Raw genomic sequence first — 10,624 nt, forward strand, 5'->3', positions numbered from 1 at the left:
GAAGCAACACCAGGCTTGTCGAGAAGTTTAAGAAAGAAATGATGGAGGTGTTTTTTCTGCAACTCTTCCTCTTTTTCTCCTAGAAAACGTCTTTTCTCTCCCTTATCTTTCTAATTTTCGTTTTTTTTATTTTAGGGTAACAAAATGCATATCCCTTTTTACTCTTCTCCTTTTTATCTTCTTCTATTATATCTCTATCTTTTTTAGTTTTAATAAAATCTCTCAATTTATCTCTAAAACTACTAAGATTTTCTCTATTATTCTCTCTTAACTATTTTCTAAAATATCATCAACCATCAAATCTTTTTAAAATCCACCTAATCTTTTAAAATATCAAACAATATCTAATATTGATTTTCTCTAATAAAAATATCTCTTTTAATCTTTAAACCCACCAAGATTATATCTCTTATTTTCATTTAACTAATATTTAAAATAACAAAAACTAAATCTTCTAAAAGATTTACATAATATCATTTTACTAAATAACCAGATTATTTAATTTGCATGCTTTTCCTTTCTACACCAATTAAATAAAAGTAAAAGATCTTTTTTTTCTAGAAAAAAAATATAAAATAAAGAAATAACATAACAATTATGTTCTATCAAAAATATACACTCATCAATTCTAACTTCCAAACAAAAACTCAAAGTCTCAAAACTGCTTTATTTTTAAAATTCTTATTTTTCTAGATCTTACGATGCCCATGACAGACCACTTTATAATTTTAACCAATCAGATAACAATCTTGTGTTTGTCACTCAAAAATTATAACAAGAATTTCTTCATTAAATCAAAAATATGGTTGAGAATAAAGGTTAAGTTTTAACTATATTTTCACTTAAGTGAAAAATCTTTCATTTAAGTGAAAATAAGACCGAAAGAAAAGGTCTGAGTTTTAGTTTTATTTTCATTTGAACAAAAAGTAGGATTCAGAGGTTAAGTTTTAACTCTGTTTTAACTCTGAAAAATCTTTTGCTTCACGAAGAATAGGCAAGAGAAAAGGTTGAGTTTCAATTTTCACTTAAGAAAAAAACAAATCCTTCAATTGAGTGAAAATAGGTCCAAAATAAAATGTTGAGTTTGTTTATATAAGCAAAAGTATTATAATATCAACTTTAAGTTGTACGGCCAATTTGTTTCCCAGAGTTTTGTCCAAAACCATTTTAACAAATAGAACTTCAAACAAATTCAAAATGATCAATACAAGAATAATAATTCGTTCAAATATCATCATTTACTCATTTCAATTTAACCTTTTTCATTCAAACTGAATATATAATTTTCATTCACATTAAGATATATAGAAGACCATAGAAAGATAATTTTACTCATTAAAACCATATTCAAAATTCAATTTAAGAAACTTTATACCTTGGCACGTCTAATTTATTCACCATATCAATATCTCAATAAATGTACTAAATTTAAAGTATTTTGAAACAATCCTTTATTCACCAAACGCAAATAACATTCTCACTCACTTTCAAACATTCAAATTGTGTTCAAACAAAATATAATCCATGTCACGAAATAAAGTATGACCAAGTCACCTTCATATTGCAATCATTTAGCGTAAGGTACTATGAAAAAAAAAACATAAATAATTTTCTTTTTTTGTAATTTCTTGCTTTAAAGAAACTTCCAACTCAATAGATAGTTGCTCAAAATGTAAAAAACATAAAACAAAGCAATCAAACATAAAAAAAAATGTAATATAAGCATAATCAAGTTGAGAAAATCGTTTATCTCAACTAACTCATCAAGACTTATGAAACACTAAAAAAAAATCTTCATAGTAAATAAACACTTATCCTGATTACAAAAGTCATCAAATGAAAATAATATTTATAACTATTGTAAAGTGTGATCAGATTATAAAAATAAAAGAAAAAGTGTAAAATAATAAAATAATGAAAATAGGGAGAAGTTAGAGAGATAAGTCATCCTCTATTGTATCTTCAAAATACACTATTTTTGTTTAATATATTTTAGAACATCAAAATTAGTATATTTTAAATACATAACACAGAAACAATACCAAAAAATCAACAAAAAATTAAAATTCAATTTACAAAGAAAAGAAGTTTTTTTTTTCTTTTATGAAGGAGAGAGAAAAGATTTAAGGACAAGGGAGTCTACAATCTTGAAGATGAAATATTCATTTTTTCTTTTATGCGTACACAAACCTAATTGTCCACACAGTTATTGACGGTAAAAATAACTGAAAATAAAATGCTTTACAAGATGAAATTAATATTCAAAATATATAAATGTTGAATATTTAATAAAAAAAATATTAATAAAAACTAAAATAAAAATATCCAAATTTATCATACACTTAAAACTTAATTCAAATTAATTAAAAGTAATTGTCGGTGGTATAAGTTTTAGTATAATAAAAAACGATATATTATAAATTTTGTAATATACTCCTCTTTTTTAAAAACTATGTTAGCTAATATAGTTAAACCTTTTGTTATGTTATAATCAGTAAACAAAATACTTTAAAAAAAAACATTATCATCTTCTAAAACTAAATACTTTGTAATTTTCTTTTAAGTATTATTACGTATTATGACATATCAGCTAAACTAACATCTAATATATAATTTTATAGTTATAATTATACAGAATTTAAATTTTAATTCTTATATATATATATATATATATATAATTTTTCTAACCTATTCTAATTTATGTATTTTAGTTGTAATATTAATATTTTTCACCTAATTTTTCAATATCTCTTATGAAATTTCTATACGTGAAAATTAATTATTTTAGTTTATTCCAAAGTGAAAATGTTTGGGATCTTTTTTTATCTTTTTCTTTAACACATTTTGGAATGACAAGTGACAAATAAATAACATTTGTGAGTTTTATTTGAACTTATACTCATTTTAATAATAAATTTTCATATTAACATGTACAAGGATATAAATATTACTTGCTTTTTATGTTATCCCTACACTATGAAAATGATGTAAAACATTTCAAATATGTCAAGTATTAAGAGAAAATCATAATGAATTATAGTATATTTACACATGTAATACGAGAAAATGTTTTACAGAGACTATATATATATAATTTAATTAAGAGAGAAAAAAAAACAAATTTAATTCTTTATTTTTATGATGTGATGTTTCAATCATACAATTGGTATTCGATATTATATTTTAAAATTCATTAATGTTCTTCAACTTTGACATTCATAATAGTGATATTCATTTTTAAAGATCGTTTAATTTACATGAGTCTGAGCATAATTACTACTCAACGAAGACAAGGACAAAAAACGGAAACAGATGACAAATTCAATATCTAACAATGATGAAAATAACATTTTACTTAAATAACAAGGTATAATCAAACTCCACCGCTGCCATCCCTGCATAACAAAAATCTTTGTAGCTTTCTACAAATTTTCCCTATTTAGCGATTACATTTATATTTTGTTGTAAAACCAGCCAGTAAAAAGCGTTTGCTATGAAACAATAAATTATTAAAAAGAACATTGGAAGCAGTTAACCGAACATCGCGTAAAGGCTCCCACAAAATAAGTAATTACTTGATTTTAACAAACCAACAAACTCAGGCATCACTCGCTTAAAGAATATGCCCCCTTCCCTTCCTTCAACACATTAAGAACATGAGAAACACTTAAAACTCCAAAATACGAAACAAGTAAAAATAAGAGAACTGGAATATACGACTAAGGATAGATAGATATATCATAGTATTCATACAGACCAAGATGGATATGCATTCCACAATCCACCAATTTATTTTGAAGTTCGAGTCAACCTTCGACTTAGAAAAAGAGAAAGTGAACCATTATACCACTCGTCATACTCAACACATAATAAGAACCTTAACGAAGACGCGACAATTAAACACATGCGCTCAACAAGTGAGCCCCATAATGTCAATATACCATTATCCAACTTTGACACCCACTTCTTATCTACCAACCTTTCCAACTACATAAAATCTGAGGCACTGCGGCAGAAAAAAGGGCTAGCACTATGGACCACTTGCAACCAAATGTCGGTAACAACGATTTTTACAGGTGCAACATTATATGACGTTTCCACTATAAAAGTGAACAAACCATTGCAACACCACCAATCCCAGAAGATATATAGCTCCAAGACAACTGAGTAGTCTTTTATTTATCACCACCTATCCAACCCAACCAACCAGACAAGGCATTTACTCTGAACGAACTTTGAACGGTAAAGATGCATGTATATCTTCCTTCGTCCGGGACCGAAGAGCTCATCATAATCTGCAATGATTTGTCAAAACTGTTAAACCATACAAGGGAGAGCAGTATAGGTTCACTTGAGACCTCCGCAGCATTCTTGGAAACAAATGATAAGACCAAAATCTAGCGAAAATGTAGGAAGGTTGTATTTGCAATATTTGTCCTCGTTTACAGTTGTATGAAGTTGCAAATATCAACAAATTGAATTTCGTACTCACCTTTTGTAGTAGCAAGTGCCTGCAACAAGCCAAGGCCAAAGAAACTCCAACAACATTCAATGACGAAGCAGCAAAGTTGGAGTTTGATTGAGTAGCAAAAGGATGCAGCACATTCACAATATGCCTTCAAGAACCTCAAACACATAAAGACATTAGCAACAAAAAATAAACATGACAAAACACAAACAATAAGCAAACAGAAATACAACATGATCCAGACAGATGCATACCATCTATACTCTGATACTGACATCACACAAAGTAACGACCTGTCCAGATTGACTGTCCTTGAAATTGCTCAGGCAGAGGAGAAAACTGCTGATTTCCTGCTGTGAGCTGCTGTGGCTGCAGCTGCTGATCATGATGTGATTTTAAAAGATCATAATTCTGATAATCTTGCCAACCATTTTGTTTCTCTGCATGAAGAGGCAGAGAATGAACTTGTTTCCCAGGAAAAGGAAAGCTGACATTAGGACTGAAGCCACTATTACTGACTTGCACAGAATTTGAATGAGAGTAGTTGAGAGGACCATTGGATCCTAATCCTTTGGTTGATGAACGAAAATGATATCCATCCAACCAACTGTAATCATCCATCATTGGATTCCCACTAATTGAATCTGAAACAGAGGATTCAACACCTTGTTTGGGAGGAACGTGACTGAAACCAGGAGGAGGTCCAAGGTGCCTGGTTGGTCGACTGACTGGGGCTTTTCTAGAACCAACTGGCAAAGCTGACGCTTTCACAGCTAAGTTATCAGTAACAACTCCCGAAGATGCAATAGCATCAACTTTTGATGGCAATACGGAGTCCAAAGCTTTCGAGATACCATAAAACATGCCATTGGTATCAGCAGCACCTATAGATTGTTGGTTAGGAATAGGAAGTGAAACATGGTTGGAGAAGGCAATAGCTTCTTGTACACCAGGTTTCATCGCATGCCCATTCTCAAATAAACCAAGACCTTTAAAATTGTTAGCGAGAGAAATTTCCTCCTCTAACCACCTAGATGTCTGTAGCTGAACTGGTTGCATGTGTTGAGGCACCATACCACTACCAGGAACAGATAAAGTTTGATGACCTAGATTCATTAGAGGGTTAGGAGTAGAATTAACATGAAATTTTAAATCCCCTCCAGATGCTTTTAGAGCAGGTTCCAATCCCACATTGGGTGCCCATGATGAGGCAACCACATCAGCTCGTGTCTCAGACACTATAGGTTTAAAAACAATAACCTCATCATCCTCATCTCCTTCCATTTGCTGGTGCTGGTTTGACTGAACAATTTCCATCTCTGATTTATCAGCAGGATTTTCTTGCACTAGCTCTGTTGCACTCCGCATCTCTGAGTAGGTGGGAAGAACAAAATCATCTACAGTTTGAGGCTCAACACCAATTACAAATTTCTTTGCCTTTGAATTAAAATATATCACATTTTTATCAACCTTAACATCTGCTAAAGCCTTCCCTGCAGATAAAACCCTTTTGACTCGAGCTTTTCTTTCCTTGTCCCCATCACTTCCAATAGAATGCTTCCTTGAAAAATCCAAGATGGTATGTGCAGGAAGAAGTGGAACAAATCCCCTTAGCTCAAAGTCCTCCCACAAAGCATGTCGGTTTTCAGTTTCCCCTTCCTCATACCTGCTCATGTTATTAAAGCAAGTCTCCTCTTCATCATCAATAGACATAGGCCCAACGGAAAGCAGCTTATTCAAGAAGGATACACATCGATTCCAAAATTCTGATCTCAAATTTGTCTGACTTTCGTCCACATCATTGCCAGCAGAAAGATCTGGATAACAAGCTAACCACTCAACAAAAACCAAAATGCCTGGTAAAAGATAACTAGAAGAAGGATCACGCAACTCTGTGCATCTCTCTATTATGTAACCCATCAATTCAAAAGCAGCAGCAAATGCATTCTGAAGCAGAACAGCACGCTGTACAATTTCTGCATAACTTTGACCTTCAGATTCCTTGTTCACATTATAAACTGTAAATATTAGAATGCAAACAATTCTGACAATGCCAAGTGCATTTTCGGGAGCATCTGTTCCAAAATTGAGCTCTTCATCTTGCCCAGAAGACAGAAGCTCACGCAGGTCAGTGACTACAGCAACAAGAACCTCAGGAAAAGTCTCAAGGCTATATTGAGAAACAAGAAGTACAGATCAGAGAAACATATGAATCAACAGTGAAAATACACAATAAAGAAAAGGTTAAGAATATAAACCTAGTGCGTGTAAACAAGATCCCATTTAGACGGACAAAGCGAGTGCAGAAGTATATATAAGTTTCCTGAATACTGGATGCTCCTATTTTAGGACTGGCATCAACACCAGTACCCCTTGTTGCAAGTTTCGGTTCCCCTTTTCCTCTTCCTTTACCTGTTACCCGCCCAGAAGATTCCTTGACTGCATGAGCTTTAGCATCACCAGAAAGTTGAGAGTAACTTTGACGATTCTATCATGAATTATAACAAGTTAGAATATTGTAATGTAATGCACCAAAAGGATCACAGAAAATATAAATCAGCACACCCATTCACATATATAACAATAAACAGAATCATGTTCAAGGACTTGTTATTTAAACTCAAAGAGGCCACAGAATGTTTCTTTATACCACCAAATTCATACAATTATGTGCTTAAAATACATGCACGAACTTCCCCTAAGATGAGTACTGATAACATGACTCCACCAACATGCAACCACTCTTAATATATAATATGATTCTTTAATGCACTTAATTTACAGCATTGAACACTAAGAGTAAGAATCTGTGACTCTCATCCTCGTAATAATAATTTAGTCTGCAAGCAATAATCATGATATGATGTGATGTCAAGAAGATGAAAGGCTGAATTACAAGCCAAACCAAAGAATAAAACACAAAATCCTTAAATAATGACAAGAGCAAACACACAGGACAATGGTCACATTACCTTGTCAAATGCAACTATCAAGTTTTCTCTTGCAGTTGTGAAGGGACTATCTACAGCCAGACTACGAAAATACCGATATATGGTCACCAGCATATCCCCAGAATATGAAGCCAACAAAGCAAGCTGGAAAAACAGACTCGTTAAAATGGAATATAAAAACCACGAAACATAAGTAAGGAAAACTATAAAACAACCATTAAAAATCACAATGGGTGTATGACGGCCAAACACCTGGTGATGGGGGTTTCCACTACAAGGCCAAAGAGATGCAGCTTGCAAGTAGTAACTAGAAGCTGCTGTGTACTCCCGGTTTTTCGAATCACCTTCACCATACATACCTTTATAACGAGCAAGATCACCCAAGTATATCAGACAACGATGACAAGCTACTAAACCTTTCTTCATCTCAGCAGATTTCTTTCCATCTTTCTCCATGACAATCCGATTCTCTGAATCCTCAAAGTAACCAAGAGGAAGACCATACTTAGCTCTGATCTTTGTAATAAGGTCATGGTAAAATCCAGTTGCTTCTGAAAGGAAAGTCTTAAATTGTAGCCTTATTTTAGTTATCCGGTCCGGTCGTGCAGGGCCTTTCACTCCCTGAGATGAGTTTGCACTTGAAGAAGAAAGAGAAGCAGCACTGAAGTATGCTCTAAACTCCTCAATCCGCTTATAATGCAACTGCCAGAGTGCATATTCAATATTGTGCAGCTCAGAGAAAGCATGGTCCTCAAGAATTATTGCTTCATAATTCTCACGCATCTGTTGCCAAGCATTTGGATCTGATGGAACCCGCGCCTGAGCTGACCTACGACGCTTATTCTCCAATTCAAGGTTCTATGTAACAAATAATAATTGTAATATTACAAAACACACCTCTAGTATTCATTTAACCAAAATTCAAGGTTCTAGGTAACAAATAATAGTAATGTTAGAAAACAGATCTATGCTATCTATATCTCACCAAAAAATGCTCAAGTAAATCAATGTTAAAAACAAGAAAACCATGGAAAACAACAGAAAGTTAAAAATTGTGCTATTTCTTTTATTTCAATGTATAGTCACTCATTTTCAGGTTCACAAAGTCAGTCAAAGAATATTAAGAATTCTTAATTAATATATTTATTTATTTAGTCTAATATTGAGGAGCTTGACATTGAAAAACAAATCACCAGAGTTGCAGTTCAATTCAACAGTTAGTTCCAAAATGTAGACATTTCTTACATAATACCATTTTATTTTATAATGGTCTTTTCCCACAGCCAAAATCTTATCGTGAAAAAGAGATTTACCAAGTCAGTAAGTAAACAAGCCAATTTCAACTTCATAAAATCTGAATTTTAAAATGATTACAAAATATCAGAGACAAGGATTATCATTCAATAATTTAGCAAAACATTGACACTTCAAATTGAAAATAAACCAAAATACCAAGTGTTAATCAATAAAGTTAAACAGAGTATAAAAATTACACCAATAAACTATTGAAGAAATTTCAATCGTTTTACTTGTTCATCAATTTTTACTCAAAGTGAATTGCCAAAACAAAGAAAAAAGAAGGTAATACCTTTTCATAGAGGCGTTGTGCACGCTCCCTTGATGAAGGAGCAGACATTTTATCCATTTCTACTAACATCATCCATCAATTATTTATTGACTAACCAGATTGAAATCACATCAATCCTGCAAAAATAAATTCTACAATTATAAATTGCTCACTTCAATGATTCATAAAATAGTTAGCATATAAACTGATCACAGACTACCATGGCCTCCATTCAAATTAATATATTCATACCCTTTGACAGAAAAACTGAAAACTGAATTACACACCAATAGAACATTAAAAATGAAGTTTGAATTTGACAGACCACAGACCATATTAAACAAGATACAGCATAAAGTTTTCTTAGATATAATAGAAACATGCTTCAAGACTGAAACCTCCCAAAGTCAAACTCAATAAAAGTCCAATAAAACAAAAAGACTTACACTTCAGGAGAAATATTATATCAGATAAAAACAAGTAAAACAAAAATTTAGGGTATCAAAAACTGAACCCACACAAATAAGCAACACACATCATAAATTGCAAGCAATCATTCAAAACTGCAAAAACCCAATCATATAACCCATAAAAGGTAGCAAAAACTCCAAAAAGATAAGAAAAAAAAAAGAATAACCAATAACAACAGCAAAACAATAATGGAAAACGCCTCGGCATCATTCAGACCCCAAAAACAATTCATGTACCTCAATTTCACAAACTCCTATCATAAGATTCCTGCAAATTTGAATGACAAAAACTCCGATTCGCAAAGCAATTTAATAAAATCGGGAGAAGAAAAGAGTAAAAACCGAAGGCAATACCAGATCTGCAAAAAATCCATCAGCGATACACCGTAATACAATCAATGAAGTCCATGATTTCATAGCAGATGCAAAAGAGAAACAAGAATCGAAACTTCGACAAGCAAAAATAATCAATTAAACAAAATAAATACATCAATAAACAAATGAATAAATAGAGATGATAAAACCTACCTGTGTAGGAAGGATCAACCAGGAGCACGATAATGAAATCGGAGAAATGAAGAAAGTCTTCGTTAGGGCTTGGTTCGAGAAAGAACGAAATAGAGAGAGAGTTTGTTAGAGGTCCAAAAAGAGATTGAGATGAGGAAATTCAATTCAACGTGTTTGTTTCTCTCTCTCTCTTTCTTTCTTTCTTTCTTTCTTTCTTTCTTTCTTTCTTTCTTTCTTTCTTTCTCTCTCTATCTCTTAATGTTGTGGTGATTATTTTTTTTTTTTCTTGTGGGCGGCGATGCCAACACAGAGTTTAAAAGAAACCCTTTCTCATTCCCTGCTTTGAATTGTTGACCTCTCTTCCATCTACTTTTTCTTTTCTTAGTTCTTTGGGTGTATTACTGTATTTAAAGAGTTTTTAATTTTCATGCATGTTTATATGTTGTGAATATTCTATCTATTAAATAATAAGTAAATAAAATCTGTTAATATTGCAGATGTTTAAGATTAAATGAAATAAATTTATACTTTTTGACATGATCAAGTTTTTATAAAAAAAATATTGTTTACTCTTTATTTTGTGCTTATCATTCAACTGCTATATTAAAGTCAGTTTCATAATTTCTCATATTCTTTTTTTTATGGGTATATTTGTATTTTA

At 31.9% G+C, this 10,624-nt stretch overlaps 1 protein-coding gene across 2 annotated transcripts; it reads right to left on the reverse strand.

Moving 5' to 3' along the window:
* Positions 1-3,698: 3,698 nt before the first annotated feature.
* On the reverse strand, positions 3,699-10,300 carry LOC108319797 (nonsense-mediated mRNA decay factor SMG7). 2 transcript variants are annotated; one of them, XM_017551052.2, is made up of 8 exons: positions 9,985-10,300; positions 9,008-9,123; positions 7,672-8,277; positions 7,441-7,563; positions 6,727-6,956; positions 4,723-6,638; positions 4,493-4,616; positions 3,699-4,295 (listed from the first exon to the last, which is right to left on the reverse strand). In XM_017551052.2, the coding sequence occupies exons 2-6, from the start codon at positions 9,077-9,079 to the stop codon at positions 4,745-4,747; spliced, it is 2,925 nt and encodes a 974-aa protein (XP_017406541.1). In that variant the 5' UTR covers positions 9,080-9,123; positions 9,985-10,300; the 3' UTR covers positions 3,699-4,295; positions 4,493-4,616; positions 4,723-4,744. The 2 variants fall into 2 exon arrangements, with proteins under 2 accessions (XP_017406541.1, XP_052735716.1); XM_052879756.1 differs by having other exon boundaries at positions 4,493-4,626; positions 9,985-10,299.
* Between the last annotated feature and the right edge of the window lie 324 nt (positions 10,301-10,624).

This window comes from Vigna angularis, chromosome 6 (assembly GCF_016808095.1).
Source record: "Vigna angularis cultivar LongXiaoDou No.4 chromosome 6, ASM1680809v1, whole genome shotgun sequence".
NCBI lineage: Eukaryota > Viridiplantae > Streptophyta > Magnoliopsida > Fabales > Fabaceae > Vigna > Vigna angularis.

Coding starts and splice junctions, on each gene's coding strand:
- LOC108319797 (XM_017551052.2), bottom strand. CDS start 9,079: ATGATGTTAGTAGAAATGGATAAAATGTCTGCTCCTTCATCAAGGGAG. Junction 7,564..7,671: donor GTGGAAACCCCCATCACCAG/GTGTTTGGCCGT, acceptor CTGTTTTTCCAG/CTTGCTTTGTTGGCTTCATA. Junction 6,639..6,726: donor ATCTTGTTTACACGCACTAG/GTTTATATTCTT, acceptor TTCTCAATATAG/CCTTGAGACTTTTCCTGAGG.